At 46.2% G+C, this 17553-nt stretch overlaps 7 protein-coding genes across 7 annotated transcripts; 3 read left to right on the forward strand and 4 right to left on the reverse strand.

The window, feature by feature from the left end:
• Window positions 1-1117: 1117 nt before the first annotated feature.
• N7446_001775 (uncharacterized protein) lies at window positions 1118-3172 on the forward strand (the record flags this gene model as incomplete). The annotated part of the gene is made up of 7 exons (XM_058510524.1): window positions 1118-1259; window positions 1317-1401; window positions 1466-2424; window positions 2481-2525; window positions 2584-2769; window positions 2831-2997; window positions 3050-3172. 7 exons carry the CDS (start codon window positions 1118-1120, stop codon window positions 3170-3172), a joined length of 1707 nt encoding a protein of 568 aa, XP_058376060.1.
• Window positions 3173-4597: 1425 nt separating this feature from the next.
• Window positions 4598-6465, reverse strand: N7446_001776 (uncharacterized protein; the record flags this gene model as incomplete). Its single annotated transcript, XM_058510525.1, has 2 exons — window positions 4598-5447; window positions 5513-6465. 2 exons carry the CDS (start codon window positions 6463-6465, stop codon window positions 4598-4600), a joined length of 1803 nt encoding a protein of 600 aa, XP_058376061.1.
• A 1047-nt stretch (window positions 6466-7512) lies between these two features.
• Window positions 7513-8432, forward strand: N7446_001777 (Major facilitator superfamily domain general substrate transporter; the record flags this gene model as incomplete). The annotated part of the gene is made up of 4 exons (XM_058510526.1): window positions 7513-7598; window positions 7660-7911; window positions 7961-8095; window positions 8159-8432. The coding sequence occupies 4 exons, from the start codon at window positions 7513-7515 to the stop codon at window positions 8430-8432; spliced, it is 747 nt and encodes a 248-aa protein (XP_058376062.1).
• Window positions 8433-9824: 1392 nt separating this feature from the next.
• Window positions 9825-11936, reverse strand: N7446_001778 (uncharacterized protein; the record flags this gene model as incomplete). The annotated part of the gene is made up of 4 exons (XM_058510527.1): window positions 9825-10631; window positions 10694-11332; window positions 11385-11598; window positions 11647-11936. The coding sequence occupies 4 exons, from the start codon at window positions 11934-11936 to the stop codon at window positions 9825-9827; spliced, it is 1950 nt and encodes a 649-aa protein (XP_058376063.1).
• Window positions 11937-12250: 314 nt separating this feature from the next.
• On the forward strand, window positions 12251-13943 carry N7446_001779 (uncharacterized protein; the record flags this gene model as incomplete). The annotated part of the gene is made up of 3 exons (XM_058510528.1): window positions 12251-12306; window positions 12375-13845; window positions 13911-13943. The coding sequence occupies 3 exons, from the start codon at window positions 12251-12253 to the stop codon at window positions 13941-13943; spliced, it is 1560 nt and encodes a 519-aa protein (XP_058376064.1).
• Window positions 13944-15709: 1766 nt separating this feature from the next.
• N7446_001780 (cytochrome P450) lies at window positions 15710-16999 on the reverse strand (the record flags this gene model as incomplete). Its single annotated transcript, XM_058510529.1, has 3 exons — window positions 15710-16122; window positions 16229-16371; window positions 16428-16999. The coding sequence occupies 3 exons, from the start codon at window positions 16997-16999 to the stop codon at window positions 15710-15712; spliced, it is 1128 nt and encodes a 375-aa protein (XP_058376065.1).
• A 56-nt stretch (window positions 17000-17055) lies between these two features.
• On the reverse strand, window positions 17056-17526 carry N7446_001781 (n-alkane-inducible cytochrome P450; the record flags this gene model as incomplete). Its single annotated transcript, XM_058510530.1, has 2 exons — window positions 17420-17526; window positions 17056-17341 (listed from the first exon to the last, which is right to left on the reverse strand). Exons 1-2 carry the CDS (start codon window positions 17428-17430, stop codon window positions 17056-17058), a joined length of 297 nt encoding a protein of 98 aa, XP_058376066.1. The 5' UTR covers window positions 17431-17526.
• Between the last annotated feature and the right edge of the window lie 27 nt (window positions 17527-17553).

A 17553-nucleotide genomic window follows, 5' to 3' on the forward strand; every position in this document is an offset into this window, starting at 1 on the left:
TCATATTCGTATATCACCGCATAAATATTGCTTTTTGCTTGTTGCTGTGTCGAGTATGACATATCCAAAAGGGATGAGTCATGGATGTGACGAGCCACTGCGTGGGTGGTTTTCAGTGGAAGAGGGTGGCACCTGAAGGTTCGGATTTGACGTGTATTATTGACTATTGAAATGGGGATGGCGCGATGGCAGTCCGGCATAGCAGACGGATCGATATCAACAAAGAGCGTACAACCAACCACCCCCCTGGTCTGTGGTACACTCCCCCTTACGTGCACATGCTCGTTGTCGAATTCCAAAGCAAACAAAATAATTCTGCTGTCCTTAATATAGAAAAAGACGAGGGAAAATGAAAGAAAAAAGAACATAAAAAAGTAGTTTCAGCTCTCCTTCTCCAGTCTCCAGATTATATGTTCATCTGATAAGCACCATTCAATTTCTCATTAAATCGCGCAGGTCAGACCAAGTTACTCATTGCGGAGTCATATGAGCAAAATACAATGAGCTTGAATTCAACCCTCTGCATGTCGGGTGCGAACCCGATTGCACTTTCTTCTTCCAACATTTGCAACCCTGGGTTCTACTGTACGTCTCACCAAAATGCGTATGATAAGGATGGAGAGAAACTGACAAGCCTCCTGTATATAGGTCTGAACAATACCGCGGAGCACCCCCAACTTATTGCGCACCAACCTCTGAATGCCTTATTACTCGACTCCAAGCCGTTCAAAATACCTGTTTTCAGCCACAAGGCTTATACGAACCTATAGTATGCAGGCCAGGTTACTACTGCCCTCTCGGAGGGAAAAATCAGTTGGTTTGCCCCAAGGGGCATTATTGCCCACTGGGTAACGTTAAACCGCTCAAATGCAAAAAACTTTCAAGATGCCCTGAAGGCAGTGATCATGAAGTTCCTTTCTTCGGATTCCTAGTTTGTGGTCTTCTGGACTTGTTTTTGGTATGTCTGTTTTTATGGCCACATATTAAAAGGCGACCAAATCGAGGAGAGGGGAAAGACGAACCTAGAACACAAGAGTCGCGCCTGGAAATGCAGCCGGCATATAATTGTCAGACAGGGCCCGCAAATTGGCTAGGTCTATTGTTTTCAGGGGAGCCCATGAATGTGGGTATGGAACTTGAATTTCGAAATGTCTCCCTTCGCAAGCCAAAATCAACGGAATTCATTCTTTCTGAAATCAATGGCAAAGCACAAACAAGCAGTCTCACTGGTATTATGGGACAATCTGGCTCGGGGAAAAGTATGTATCAACCAAGATAGAAAAGTCGATGTGTAACTAACTGTTTCCGTCTTATAGCAACGCTTGTCAATATACTTGTTGGCAAGGTCCGGGCAACTTCGGGGTCTTTATCTTTAAACGGAGTTGAGAAGAAATTGGCCAAGTACGTACCACAATCACAATACTATTCGTGGCTCGGAGTTTGATCCCACTAATATGTCGACTAGAGGACACAACTTTCGCGCGCTAATAGGGTTCGTCCCGCAAGATGACATTATCCACCCACACCTCACTGTCTTTGAGAACATTCTTCACTCCGCGCGTATCCGGCTTGGGGGCGCCTTAAATGACAAGATAATCCAGAAGCACGTCGATACTATAATTGACGGCCTAGGCCTTAGTAACGTCAAAGACAGCGTTGTTGGTTCCGAACAGCGGCGAATTATCTCAGGGGGAGAACGCAAGAGAGTCAGCATTGCCTTAGAGCTGGTCGCAGCACCGCAAGTCTTAATTCTAGACGAACCAACTTCGGGACTCGATGCTCAAGCAGCTCTTTCAATAATGGAATTGCTTAGGTTGTTCTCTCGCCAGGGACTTACCGTTATCTGCGTCATCCATCAACCCCGTGTCGAAATTTTTGAGGCGCTGGATAATCTACTGATTCTCGATCTAGGAAAGGCCGTATACAGTGGGAAGGCCTTGGAGGCAAAACGGCATTTTGAAGCTCAGGGATACGTTTTCAACCCCAACCTTAATCCCGCCGATCTCATCATGGATATTGTGTCCGGGAAACTCCAGCCAGCAGACGCCGGTATAGTCTACTCTAAGCAGCAAAAATTGCCACATGGCAAGATGGAACCTGTGACTTCAGGCCGCCACGATGAATCAAATATGAATATGTCATTGTTCCACGAACTAGAGACAAAACACAATAGAAGTGCCGCTTGGCATAGACAAGTGTATCTCTGCCTTCTCCGTGACATTATCCAGCAGAGCAGACAGGCTGCCATGTTTCTGACGGAAATAATGGGTGGGATCTTGACGGGATTACTGATAGGATTAGCTATATACGAGCTTCGTGGTCAGATATTCCAGGGCATATTTTTGCCACCTTTTGAGGTTCTGTCCAGCGCCGTTAATTACAAGCTTGTGACCCAACTAGGGCTTCTAGGCTGTCTTGCTATAAGTATGTTACTGACCTCCGTTACCTCAGCCCTTACTAACTAGAAGTGTTTATCGTAGCATTTGCTGCAGCCGCCCCCAGTGTCGGTATATTCGGGGAGGAGAGTAAGTGCTCCATTGTTTCCTATAGAGATCGGTTTGCCTTGCTAACGCCAATTCCTAGTTCTCATATTCCAGCGAGAGTCACTCTCGGGTCATTCAGAAGGTGCTTATTTCGTCGGAAAAGTTCTTTCGAGTCTCCCTCGAAGTTTTCTTGCTGCCTTCCATTATACAACATTATACGCGGTACTAGCGACGCCTCATGCCTCATTTAATATTCTACTAGTCCTTAACTTCTTCTACTTTTATTGTGAGTGCAATTCGTCCATTTCATAGGAGACACTGGAACACTAACTTACCCAAAACTACAGGCATCTACGGCATCGGTTCTGTCGTAGCTGCAGTGTCTAGTCGTGAGAACGGCCCCTTAGTCTGTCTCTTAGTGACCATTGTCATTGCGGTCTTTGGGGGGTCGGAACCACGTCTACCAACTGTCAAGGGATGGCACATGGAATGGCTTTGGTATATGAGTCCCGGCGTGGGTGTTCATCTACTCATCAATATGTATGCACAATTGACACATTCTTTAGATGTGGTACTCGGAGGCCTTTGTTAGCGAGCACGTCACACCTTTCGCGTATTTGTTTGACTTGAGCGCAGCTGCACAGGAAACAGGGTATACCTTTAATCGCACAGGTTTTGATATCTGGTAAGCAGAAGGCAAAGGGATTTTTTGGGTATAATTGTCTAATGGTTATCCGTATAGTATGATGTTGCTTATTGGCTCATTATGTCGAGCTATTGGCTGCTTGTTGATGGTTATTCGGGCACGAACTGCCTGGTGGTAGACATTTTTGCCTATACAAAAAATTCACAATTTGTTTTGGAATCTCATACATAGACTTCTTAAATACTATCAGCTTCGTGTATCGCAAATTCACACGCAACACATTAGGTATGAAAGAAAGCTTCAGACAGCATGAAACTCTTGCCAATCCCAAGCTCCCAGAATGCCTACCAGTCTAGTAGTGTCTGTTTCCTCCGAACCTCCACTCAAGGTAAGTGCCAAGGAGGGAAAGAGAAAATGTGAACGGATAATACATCATGACAGGTCTCAACCGTTATGTAAAATACAAGGTACATTCTTACAGGCGGGAGGGAGATCTACACCGACACTAAATGTAGGTTAGCATAATTTAAGAGTTCGGGAATTAATTCGTGAGAGTATGGAGATATATCTGATTTCGAACGTTGCTGTAAGACAGAGTGGAAACAGAGATACATGTGAACTTTGCAATCAACATCTTGCCTGTTTCGAAGAGCGCAAAATTTGCCTCCGATTGAATAAGACAGCCTTTTGCTGTACCCTTTTGCGTTTTGTTGATTGTACAGCAGAGACACCATCGGATAATTTTCCGTCCGGAATTTTGTTAGTATCGGCTGCTGGCTCAGGCGCGACGGCATTGGTTTCTAAAGGAGTTCGGAGACAGCTAGTAGGCATCTTGGATATCCATTTGTTGAGCAAGTCGCAGTGCACGCACAAGGACCGGTGGCGCTAAACCGGAAGGGTCAAAAGTTTCCTAAGTATAAGACTCCGCCGTAACCCTCCCATATGGTGTAAATGGAGATGACGGTAAAATAACTACGATATGACGTGAACTGAAATCTAATAAAAATCGGGATATTTTCACATAGTGAAGAGGGGAGCCCGTAAGGGAAACCCGACCATTCCCTGTCTGCGAACCAGGTCCTGGCCACGAGGGGTAGTAGGAGATATAAGAGAGAACACGTAGAGGTGGCAGAAGAAGAGAAATGTGTCTGAATTGCTATCTTGCGAACGGGGAAGTCTTATATGTCACATAGTCCTGATACACCGCTACTTCACGTGGCATCATGCAGTCAGCAATTCCCCCACTACAATAGGTATTAACCCTACCTAGTATGGCGCTAGTATCGACCCAACAGTAATTTAGGACTAAGCGAGTGAACGCTCTCTAACTTGAGCTGAAGGGGTTCCTCATCGATGATGATTGATTTATATCTCAATTGACTTAAACATTTCCGCTATGACCTCCTGTGTATGTATCTACAATTAATTCAAATCTAATGCAGATCAAAACTCTTCTTCCCACAACTCATCACTTTTTCAGTCCAATGACCGCCAAGTTACGCGGGCTTTCACTGTAGTCAAACACCGGCTGAACCCAGCAGTCTTTGACCGAGTCTTGTTCACGAAGGAATTGCCACCGATCCACAACAATGATAGCCTCGACGAGTTGAGCACTAAACGCCATTAAGCTCCACACAACACTCATATGTTTCCTCGCGTGGTGGTACTGAGTCTCGTAGCAATGAATCTCCTCATCAGTCAAGGTAGCAATATGCTCCTGCACCTGGGAACCATATATTGGGTCTCGACTCATCTTGATCGTCGCGGCACGAATATATGCAGTAAAGGACTTAAAAGCAGCTTTAGGTAAAGCTCCGATGAGAATAGTATTGGTTCTAGCTTCTGGGTAAGTTCCGTCAGAGAATGCTTCTTGAGGCACGGAGGGCCTAGGAAGAATTCTTCGATCAACGAGAATACGCTGGAGAAGAGCACGGAAAAAGTGACGGGTAAAAGACACTTCACTGTCATTGAAGCCCCAATTGTATGGAGCTTGCACGGCCAGTGCACGAGCTGTGATGTTAAGCTTCACGCCGGTCGTTGCTCCGGGACTACGGTAATTTTCGTAGTATTTAGACATAGGGAACCCATGCGGATCGTATGATCTTCCAGTCTCTTTAAGTCGAGGGTGGAGGGACTGAAGAATAGGGAGGTCATGTGTGTTTGGACCGAGGCGTTCCGTCAATAGATTGTAGCAACAGCCAATCATAGCGACAGCCACAATCGAAGGATTTAGAATCAGGGATCGTAGACCATGGTGAACAAGGTTTCCGCAAGAGTGAAGGGAAACGACCATCAATCTAGCATCGCTCTCTTCTTTGCTTTTCCCATCAGAAGCCTCAGCGGGGGTGGATGGATGACATGGTCGATAATGGGCTCCAAGTACCCATCTTGTATTTCATGTTCAATATAGCTGAGAGTACCGCCGGTATGGATCTCTGGCTTCGGTACCTTTTCTCGTAATGGGCTTTTGGTGAGGGCTCCGAGTAGCTCATCAGGTTGAAGGCTAATATCGCCCAGCATCTCGGAAAAACGAACGTCTGAGACCTGCGAGCCCTCTATCGTTGGCTGGGAGGTATCCGTTGTTTCAGAAACAGTCACTTCCGAAGAACCATTGTAGCCATCACATGAACTTTTGTCCTTGTGGAAATATCGAGCTTTCGGGTTCTTTGCCAACTTGGCTCGCACATCCATGCTCTTTGCACCGCTTATGTACTGATGCTTGCGCTCAATCGCGATGATATGCTTGTAGTAAGGCGAGCTGGCCAGTGTCCGTCCAAGATAGTTCTGTCCAGACCCAAAATCCACAATATGAGTGACTTGCTCACCGCGACGCTTATTGACAGTGTCTGATAGAGATGCGACATGTTGAGAAAAACATTCAACCTCGTGTACTTTTTTTCGGTTCATATGCATGGCAACTTGTTTTGGTAATTCAATTCTCTTCGAAGATGAGATGTACATTTCTCGTTTGAGTGTCAGTAAACGGATGTTGAAAATGTAGTCCAAGAGGCTCTGGGGTGGGAATGCTCCTCCATTCCAAGTACGGCTGCTTTGATCTTCGGAAGGCTCGCCGGCGCTTCGTATGTGCTCAATGTCCTCTCGTAGGAGTAGACGAATGATATCTTGAATATCATGCTGCTCGAAAAAAGATATCCAATCTTTTGGCAGAATTGTTGTATAGAGGTCGGGCTCTCGGGTCAAAAAGTCGACCATGTGCACGCCACCGCACAAGTTCATAAAGAGCACCGACGTAGTGGAGAAGCAGAGGAGAGCCTCAATGTAAGCATCAGGGTGCTCCCACGCCCCGGAAATGGGTAGAGGGCGATTGGAAGTCATGCCAAACAGCGACGGTCAATTGTCTCATCAAAGTCTCTATGAGAATTCTTCAATCGCGGGTAGTCGTTATTTAGGGAGCTCTTTTTTGCTCGCGAGCCCTGCTGAGTCATCTTCGGGTTCTCAAGGCCTTAATGGGCTTGGTGAAGTAGATAACCCCTCCACCCTAATTTTTACCTGGAGACATGCATTAATTTATCATACAAGAAGTAGCCCAGTTTATTCCTGCAGCTATGAGTGTGATATCGATACCCTACATTCATTTAGTGAATAGGGGTCTCACCTGGGCTGATAATGTTCTGCGTGTTGTAGAAACAAATGCAAACTTTAAATGGTATGTTGCATATTCTCAACTCTTTCACTTCAAAATTGAGTCCAGTTCGGACACTATAAACTTGACCAGAAAGGCTGTAAAGGCTATATTTGGTAACAGTCAGAATTTGAAGTGCAATTGTAATCCCCGTTAGTGCAGATGGGATCGTAGAGTGGAATTAATGGTAACTAACAAATGGCGTTACTCCGGGGGCACAGGACCGTATTCCTCGTGACGGGACTGAAAATACAACGTTTAAAAATTGATTCAACATACAGAGATAGGAAGTTGCAGAGCAGAAGGCCGGCAACTAGGCACATGCCACGCCCTGCCTTTGAGGGGATGGGCTGTTGGTATCGATCCAACGGCGCTATCCACGGCACCAGGAGATTGCCAGTCTTTTGCCGTCTGAGGACCGGGTTCTTCCAAGCACCCGTACGACGAGCCCCAGAGTATGCAGATTTCCCTTCTTGGGACTCGTGTAGCTGAAGAGGACGAGGTAACTCAACTTCCTCAATATGAGAGAATATTAGTGAAAAAAGATGTTTACTACTGACTGCGCGAAGAAAAGGCAACCACATGACTGTATTAGGCAGGGATCTTCTTCGGTGTGGCTGTACTTTCGGTTGCGGGCGCATGCAGGAGGCGATGCCAGTCTCATCTCTTCTCCCTTCGATGTCTGTTCAATGATTAGAGACAACTCTTGGGTCGCGGTTCTGCTTTAACTGTCACCGACGATGACTGGTGCTCCATGCAGTAATCCGGCAGTGGAACTTGACTCTGCACTCGGCGGCGACCTCGATGCGACCAGCCTGTCTGCGAGGTAAGCGACCTTTCACAACTTCTGAAACAGATCGCATCTAATGAAATGGTGGTACTCAAAGCGATATCGATTCCACCGGCCCTGACATTCCTCACATCCTACTTGAAGCGGACGCATTCATCACAAAATATGAATTGTTCGAGATGCGAGATACTATAAGGAAGGGAATTTTATTGTTCTATCGTCCATATGGAATTGCGGGGATTGAAGAAGATGAATATTTGGGAAATGAGGGAAACCAGGGAGATATCAAGGGCAAACCGCCGGGCTCGGCAGTTTCCACAAGCATATGCTTCGCGGCGGGCTTCCTCCAGTAAGTATCTTATCACCCAACGACGTAATCACCTAATGATTGGCTCCAGCGCTTTCTTAGAGTCTTCCTATAATCCGACAATATTTTACCCACACCCGGACGGAAATTGGTCCTATTGGGAGTCTGAGGGGCTCTGGTTTTGGGAATACCCGAAAGGGTTCTGGGAAGCAGTTCTACTCTCCAGGTACACCATGCATCAATTCTGCTCTAATGGCTGGCTTTTGATTTCTATCTAACATCTCACTAGCATTGTACACCTTATATCTGCAATCCTTAGCTTTTGGCTTTCACTAATCTTGAATCGACACTGGGGTCGGCTTCGGGCGTTCCGCGTCGCAGCAGTCATCGCTTTAGTAGCTTTTCTTGGAAAGTTCATTTGCCCTGGTACAATAGTTGCTTTTGTGGCTGACATTTTCTGTGTCGTCTCAATGGTGATCTTGACTTCGACAGTACTTCTGTACATTTCCGAGACCAGTGAAGCATCAAAGCGAAGCCATGCCATGAAAATATGGTATTTGTGAGTACACAAGTTGATATGAGGCATTTGGAAAATCCCTAATCAAGTTGACAGTGGATGTATGCCGCTAAGGGGTATTGCCCGTGTCATCATCGCTACAGAATTGGGTCCTTTGAGCTTGCTCTTTTCAGTGTTGGCAGGCTGTCTCACTCTGGGTCTTTCTACACAGTCGCTGGAGTCTCCCTATTGGTTGGCACTGAATGGCCCAATTCCAGCAGCATTTGACTCCCTACGGGGCTTCCGAGATACAGAAATCATAGCGGCCCGTGATCTCTACAATATTTATGTCACCGAAGACCCAAACGACTCAAAGAACGGCAGTTTTACTTGGCCAAAGTCATCTTCTAGGCCCAGTAAGCTGTTTACCAACCGCCGATTGAGGACGACTATAATGACATGTTCTCTTTTAATGCTCACACGAGCATCTTCGACCGTTGAGACTGTGCTCATAGTTTCTGATTTCAATGAGCCGTCCGTTTTTGTTCTATCCGTATTGTCTATAATGATTACTGTTTCATTCTGCGGTCTTATCTTGACAGCTTGGCTGTTTGATCGATGGGGACGACGTCGCATGCTAATCAGCCTTCTTTGTGGGATATTTGTTTTTCGTCTGGGCCTATCTCTCACCCTTCCTAACCAACTAGTACGAGTTGTGATTAGTATCATTTCGGCTTCCTGCTTCGTCAGTCTCCACGTTGCTGCTGAGCTCATTTTCACTGTCTATATTTCGGAGGTTTTCCCATTATATTATCGTGGTAAGACGGATCCAATGCGAATACGCGAAAGTGTTTCTGACTTGAACATAGAGATGGGAGTTGCTTTCATAATTTGTTTTTTCAATGCATGCACCGCAATATTGTCGCTCATCGCTGGATTCGAAAAGGGTTTGAACATACCCCATTCCCAATTGCATATACTGTAAGAACCTTTCCGTTGGCCTTTTTTTCTCGCTCTCACTAATACCGAACGTTCATTAGCATATTATTTCCTATTTCCATCATAGTGGCCTGCTTCTTCCTGAAAGAGACTAGCAAGCTCCCTTTAGAATGCATCGGGCCGGCATTGGAGCCTTCACCCAAAGGCCTCCTATCTTACCGGATTCTCGTTCATCTCCCCTATCTATTTGAACGCTATATCCTTAGAAGAAATATTGAGCTTGTGCCGTTTGAGGAGCATAGGTACAGTGAGGGGGCGATCACCTTAAATATAGAGAATGGCTCATCGGCGTAACGGCAGCGGAATTGATTTTTCCCCATTGTATAATATGTGATTTCGGCTGTGCTTTCGCGCTTCCACAGGATAAAGAATATATTTACTTCCATCATTCCTTTTTCGTCTGAATATCTCTAAACATCGACCTTGATTTGTTGTAACTCTAGCGAAATAATGAAAATTTCTATTCAGAAAGCCACGGAAGGCGCAGAGCAAGTTTCTGCCAAAGTCCTGGTTGACCAAGGTACCTTCCTAATTCTTGATGATGAGGTTTGCACTCAGCGCCATGATTGAGCAGAAGAATAATCGCATCATTTGCGCCTTGGGTGATCGCTTCATATAAGGGTGTATGATGATTCCCGTCTTCCTTATTGATGTTGGCTCCCGCGTCGATCAGCCGCCTCAAGAACTCAGTGCTGATCTTGCTGGATCTGATTGCAAGGTGAAGTGGCGTGAGACCATTTTCATCGACGCAGTTCGGATTGGCGCCATGACCCAAAAGAACCGCGGCGATCTCCTCTCGATCCAGAAATATTGCATATTGAAGAGGAGTACGTTCATTTCGTCCTTTCAATTCTGTGGATGCTCCTGACTTGAGTAGAAGATTGATCGCATCCGCCGTGCCAATTCTACATATTGCCAGATGCAATGCTGTGTCCCATTCATAGTTTTGGGCATCAATATCAGCACCTTTGTCCACAAGCAGCTGTATTTTCTTGGAGAAAGACTCAAACTTCCCTTGACAGGAGGCGAGATGGATCGGGGTTTCTTGGCGTGGCTCGGTACGGGCTTCAGGGTCTGCTTCGAATTCAAGAAGGGTTTTAACTGATTCCGCTGCGCCTTGCTCCGTGGCTACGTGAAGCGCGGTATATCCTTTCAAATGAATGTTTGGACTTGCGTTGAACATGAGAAGGGCTCGAAGCCTTTTTTCGTTTGATTTGCTTACTTTTCCTGACTTCACGAGATGCCAAAGGTCTGAAGAGTGGGGGTCCTACTCGTCGGTCAGCGATTTGATTTTGTTAAAGCGTACTCACGGTAATTGGTAAAGCATACCATGTTGTTCTCATTTCTTGTTTGCCTCGTGATTTGATTTGGGTCTTCTCCGAGAAGCTCCGGGAGCTCAAACAATTCTTCCTGGTTAGACGAAAGGTGCGATGGAGAACTTGTCATAGTATTCCTGTCGGTGGTAGATGATTCGGCAACTCTAGATGAGTCTGCAGTTTGCGTCAAAGTGCGAGAAACATCTTTCAACACTGGAGGAACCACCCAGTTTATCATAAGTTGCCCTGATGCTGTTGGCCTGTCTTCGGCAACTGGTGCCAAAAGTCGTTGGATGAAATATCGACCCGAAAGGCTAACTTGGTGCCTTGCAAGAGGGCCTTCCGGAAATCCAATATCACCCTCACAATAGCTTTGAAGTGCCCTATATGTAGTGTACTCATTTGCCTTTACCTTGAACGGAATCTCCTTTGTCAGGATGTAGTAGGTCAGACAACCGAGAGACCAAATATCAACGGCATGTGTGTAGCTGGATTTTGTCGTCCGGTTATTTATTCCAAAGCACTCCGGTGCCATATAACCGTCTGTACCAGTTTTTGTCCGCGGCTGTGTGATGTCTTTTGGGGAGAGCTTGCTGATTCCAAAATCGGCAATCTTCACCCGAATCGGATTTTTGGCAACGACTAGAACATTCTATGACCTTATTAGTCCGAGTCTCTTAGTCGGTCTATTGGGAGAAAACTACCTCCGGTTTGATATCCCGATGTGTGATGTCCAGCTGATGCAGGACAGAAAGACCCTCTATTAGTTGGTTACACACACACCATGCCTGTAGTTCAGACAGCGGGCCGGAATATGTAGAAATATCCCCGTAAGGGCAGTACTCCAGTACAAAGTGTATGTAGTCCTGAGATGGGAACCAACCAATGAAGCTAACAAAAAGCTCCTTTTGATGTGGCCTGCAATAACATTAATAACTTGTCCTTTTGGGGTTCTGGCAGACATACTCCACTTCTTTCAATACCCGTTCCATCACACTGAGCTCTCGGCTGTAGTTGGCAGGACTTTTCTGTTGGCGAAGACGTTTGAACACTCGTAGATCCTTCTGTCGCGACTCATATAGGAACACATTGTCCGCAGGGGAAGATGTCAGGCAAACTGTTCGGTTCCATAACGTGATTTCCGTTGTTCGTCGAGAGCCTTCGTCTGGCCTCTTGATTTTAGTTTCACGAAAACATCCATCGCTGACGGGTTTCATATCAAGCTTGAGCGACTCTGCAAACCCGTCTTCGTCCATTTTCGGCTATGGGTTATCTTTCCTTGGAGCGTTAATATCTCACACTGTATGTTTCGATTCCAGGCTCTCGCCAAACGTGGTCAGCTGAAATGTTTGCCCAGGTGCCTAGGTGATCTGCATATGCATGAGGAAAATTGTTGATCCGTGGATCTGCGTTTCATCCTCCCCGAGCTGAAAGCACTAGATGCGTTGGTAGGGGACCGTGCAACAACACCGCCCCCCGCCCCCGGACTTCATTGTTGTTCTGGCTTAACGTTTTCGTATTTATTACCCACTGTCCATGACCCAGCTTGAAAAGTGTCGGCGAACTCGAAATGGAGGCTGTGTCATTGGTGCTAGCTGTTGCTGGGACGTTGGATGTTTGTGTCAGGTAACAATCTTCGGAGTCAAGTCCAATGAAAAGATTTGCTCACAGTTACCTTTGCTATCGCTTTCTAGATACGGTAAAGAACTCGTCAAAATTTGCCGAGAAATACGGACCCTCAGCAAGGACATCGAGCAGCTGGCATTGATTATCGAAGGAATTTGGCTCAAAACAGAGGTACAGGTCACCTTATTGGGACGACTATGGAGCTCTGCATCTTCGTTACATCCTTCGTTACAAGCGCACTATGCAGATGCCATCCAGGGTCTCTATCAGCAGATTCATGGGGCTCGGGACATACTTCAAAAGAGCAATGATCGCCAGCTATCAAGCTCCAAGCATCTGGAAAGAGCCAAAGTGCTGTACCTAGTAAAAAGCCTCAAAAAGATCGTGGCCGATCTGGAACAATGGCAGCGAAGGTTTGATCCATCATGGTACTTAATCACACTTCTTTCGGCCTCGAATATTGATGAGAAACTTCACGATCGAGGGAGCACCCCTTCCTCGACGAGACTCATCCAGATCAGAAACGCTATTCGTGACGTCTCCGAACAGAGGAACGACTCTACGGATTCCATTTTCAAGTCGAAAGAGTCTACGGGGAGGGACCGCGATAAAATATCGGGCACGAATACTTATACCGCACGATACGATGGACGTCGGGTCCTGTTGGACAGAACAAACTATGGAATGAACGCAAATCTCCAGACAATCAAAAGTCATGTTCGGGATCTGGCACGCATGCTTATGCATGTTGACCCAGACTCCTTTGGTCTTCTCAAATGCGTGGGCGCAGTTGAGGTCCAATCTCATGATTCTGCACAAACCTCCCCAACCACACAATTTGAATTCATTTTGGACATACCGGACAAGCTCAAATATCCCAAGACATTGCGAAGCCTTCTGTTGGGCAATGCAAAGTTATCTTTGACAAAACGCATTCAGCTTTCTAAGCAGCTCGCAAGATCAGTTATGTTTGTCCACACGACAGGATTCGTCCACAAGGGTATCCGCCCTGAAACAATGATCGTATTCAATGATGGTGTCACTGATGTGGGGCCATCCTTCCTCATCGGCTTCGAGCGTATTCGACATGCTCACGGTCAGACCGATCTCATGGGAGATCTTGAGTGGCATAAGAACATATATCGTCATCCTGTACGCCAGGGGCAATGGACCGAAGAAGCGTACATCATGCAGCACGACATTTACAGCCTGGGGGTTTGCTTGCTCGAGATTGGCCTGTGGCATTCCTTTGTACAGTGGGAGTCGGATGACAGTCAACCACACCCCTGGTCGGATTTGGACATACAAGATGCTATTTCCGACAAGGATCCTCGCCATGGTGGATTTACCACCAAGAATAAACTGGTGACCATAACAAAGGATCGACTTCCAAGCTTAGTCGGAGATAATTACACCAGACTGGTTCTTGCTTGTCTGTGCTGCCTTGACGAAGGAAGTGAGGACAATGTCTTTGGAGCATTAGGGAATGGTGTTAAGGATAGGGACGGCATCGTGGTGGGTGTCCGCTACATTGAAAATGTAAGACTCTTGGTTTTACAATACCCTTTAATGTTCTACCACAAATGACTTATTTTTCTCGTTAGGTTCTACTCAAAACCGAAGAATTGCTGATCTAGTTGTCTGTGTCTAGCAATTTTTGATAGTCATGATCTCTAGCTCTATGATTTGAGAGAACAAAAAGGTACCCTATGTTGGTTGTTTGAAGAAAGCCCCCGGCATCTCCCGTTATCATCAACCCGCACAAGACTCATGACTCATGTCGGAAGAGTGGAGCCTGTTTTCCAATCCGCTCATCTTGTCCTCAGTACCAACCGATCGTGACGGCAACGGAAGTTCGGTCGCAAAGCAACTCTGGGAATAGCGGCTGGTTGTAGGTAGATGTCCCGACTGAAAGGTCACGCAGCAGACGTTGTGGGCCGAAGGCGATGGACCATAGGGTCGTATTGCAGCTTTCCAGACCCGAGAGCTACTCAAACCTTTCGAAATGGGTACCGTCAAATGATATAGTCATTGGGAGGGAAAGAAGGATGGGGGTCAGAACCACGCGTTCGGAGTAGTATATTAGCTGCATCTCGTATAGTATCGGGCCGGGGGGCTACTCCGATCATCTAATAAGCTAATCTATTTGTAAAGCGATCGCACTTTGAAAGCAGTCAATTTACGGTAGTTTACGCGTATTTCGGCGCGGTAGGTAAATGGCCAGCTCGGTAGGGAAATAAATACGTTAACTAAATAAAAGAGGGTATTTGTTTTGATACCAAAAAGATCGATAAAAAATAATGGGACGAGCCGGGATCGAACCAGCGACCTTGCGAAGACCGAAGTAACTTCAGTCGCACGCTCTCCCAACTGAGCTATCGTCCCCATTGCGTGATAGTTCCGCGAATCTTTTGCATCACAACTCCAATATGTATACATCAAAAAAGTAGAACAACTCAAAGTGCTAGGGCTCAGTGGCTGAGAGACAGATACCATGTCATTCTTGATTCACCATTATTATCCACTGGTACCCGTATATTACCGTCTTTAATATTGGAAAATTCAAGTCTCGTCATCGGCAGATATATTTTTCGAATTGTGGAATATATTGGCGGTACCGATAGATATTATTTACTCACAGAAGTACTTCATATATATCTTCGATACGATCCTAATGCTTTTTATGCAGGCGATCTTCCATTTTTCGCATCCGGGAAAGATTCTTGTCGGCAAAAGTCCTGTTGTCGATGAATACGTGAACCTCCAAGGGGGGTGATTGCCAGCTTACTGCGCCAATATCGAACCAGGGTAGCTTTCGGCTCAAAGAAAGGTTGGCAGACGTGCTTCATTATATCCGTGGTCATTTGCGTATATATAAGTTTACACTTGGTCATGTACTTCTTCCTTCTAAAGTCCATTGCGATCTGAAGAAATGTCTAATTTACTATTGCCATACAGAAACGGCGCTTGAGATTTAAATAGAAAGATTACGAGCAAGAAGAGATTGAATCCATAAACCCAGCTTGAATAGATGAAACCATAGAGGTCAAGTCTTGTATAGATGGGGCAGGGGGCTGAGTCCTCATTCTCACCGTCACTTGGTCATCGATGGTCTGCAGAAAATTTTAAGTTTCCAAAGGATCTCATAAGCGGGATTCCTTTGTCTCCTTGCCTTAACTATAAGCTGAGCGGGAAGCTTGGCTATGCTGGCCAAATAACTTCATTCAGAATATGTAATTAGTCGACAATTCTGCGCGACTTTGACTCAATCGAACTCGATTCCGGAAAAAAGTCCATCCGTACAGGAACATAAGATGGCGATTCGGTTGGGTGGTATATCAGTCTTCCAAGTTGCAGCTCCAAGCACTCCAAAACAAACTACTTACTACAATGCAAGGAAACATTATACCTCATATCTTTTCATTCGAACCCAGCAACCATCACCACTTGACACGACCAAAGTCAGAACCTGCCTTTCTTGACCCACTGGTATTTTGAACGGCTTTTCCTCTGTCATTTCGATGGTTTCAAACATCTGTAGCAACCGGACGACAGTGTATGAAGCCTCCAGCTCGGCAAACTGTTGGCCCAAACACACCCGCGGACCCCTGTTGAAAGGTAAATATCCCCATCCGACATCTTTCAGAGCGTCATTCTCCCAGCGGTCAGGGCGGAAACAATCGGCATCAGACCCAAAAAGGTCTTTGCGGCGATGCATTGCATAGACGCAATATCCGACTGCTTCGCCCTTTCGGACTAGGACTGGAGCTGTTCCATCAGGCCCTCCTCCTGTGGGAAGAGTGGTCGTCTTCGTAGCTGCACGTGAGTTGACCGGAACGGATGGGTATAATCGAAGAAATGTTAGGTGTGAGTTAGATCGGATATTCTGTCAATATGCGTGGAAACTGTAGGCCAGCAATACCTTCTTTGATTACGAGCGATAGATACGGTAACTTCTTCACCTGACTGATTACGGGGTCTGATGCACCCGAGCCCACACCGACGGTAGTTTCAATCTCGTGGCGTAGTTTGGCAAGAACTTCAGGATGCTGGACAAGGAGGCGTCTTGATTGGGATCGTGTTAGCACCTGAACCCGTCGGGTAGGGATGCCATGGCTTACATTGTCCATGTGAGACAGGATGCTGTTGTGTCCCTTCCAGCCAAAAGAATATTCAGACACTGGTCTCTCAGAACCTTTGGACTTCTTGTTTTCTTGGATAAGAGCGTCGACAAAGGTGTACGATTCACTTGAATCTGTCCTCGGCGGATCATAAAGATCCAGAGCCTTCTTGACAGCACCATCGACAAAATCGTGGCAGATTTTACAGACTCTTTGAAAGTTTCCCCCCAAATAAGCCAGTGAAGGTCACCTAGACGTCCTCGTTGTGCAAGGTAGTCCTGGCCTCGGTTGAAAGCGTCTGCAAACTCGGATTCGCGGCCTGTTATTCCTTCAGACTTCAGACTTGGCAGATGCTTTCCAAATAGTAAGAACAGGGTGGCCTCGAAAGTGAGGCGAAAGAAGAGTGGCTGGAGATCCACAACTCCATTTTCAGGGACGCAATCGATAAGCGTATCCACAGCATACTTAATCTGTCCGAAGTTCTCAATCCTGTTACTCATGAACTGTGGTCGTAGAAGCTCGCGTGAGTGCTGCCATTGTTCCCCATTTTGAGTAAAGATACCACTACCCATCCAAAGTGTCAAAATGCACCGGTCGTAAGTCCGAGATCAAATCTGAAACCCATACATCAGCGAAAGGCAGCAGCTGTCTCGGAATTGATTCTACCAGAAAACTGCGTTGAAAGGATAGCCTCAATGTTTTGGGGCTCAATTGTGTCAATGCCTCGAGCAAACAGGAGCTTCTGCTCGAAGGTTGTTCCCGACTCAGCTACTACGTCTAGAAAGAATTGAAGAATCTGCTGCTTGCGATCATGCTCCAAAAGCTTTGAGAAGTAAATCAAGCCCCAGAGGCCATTTTGAATTCCACAATTTGAGTGGCTGGCATCCTTTTTTTGCTGCAAACTGTTCGTCGATCTATTCAGCGAGTCAGAGTGAGAGGGGTATCAACAAGGCTCAAAGAAATATCAGGTGCAGTTAGAAAACACAACTTACTCGTCGCTCATTCTGAGACTTGATGAATTTGTATATCAGAGACAGCATCAAAGAGCCGACAATGAGGTTGAAAAATAAGAGGCTTGAGAGTACCATGATGCCTAGAACAGAGAAGTGTCCAAAGCGTGGAGATG

This window comes from Penicillium canescens (genome assembly GCF_028828765.1).
Source record: "Penicillium canescens strain IBT 15451 chromosome Unknown utg000002l_segment0_segment0, whole genome shotgun sequence".
Lineage (NCBI taxonomy): Eukaryota > Fungi > Ascomycota > Eurotiomycetes > Eurotiales > Aspergillaceae > Penicillium > Penicillium canescens.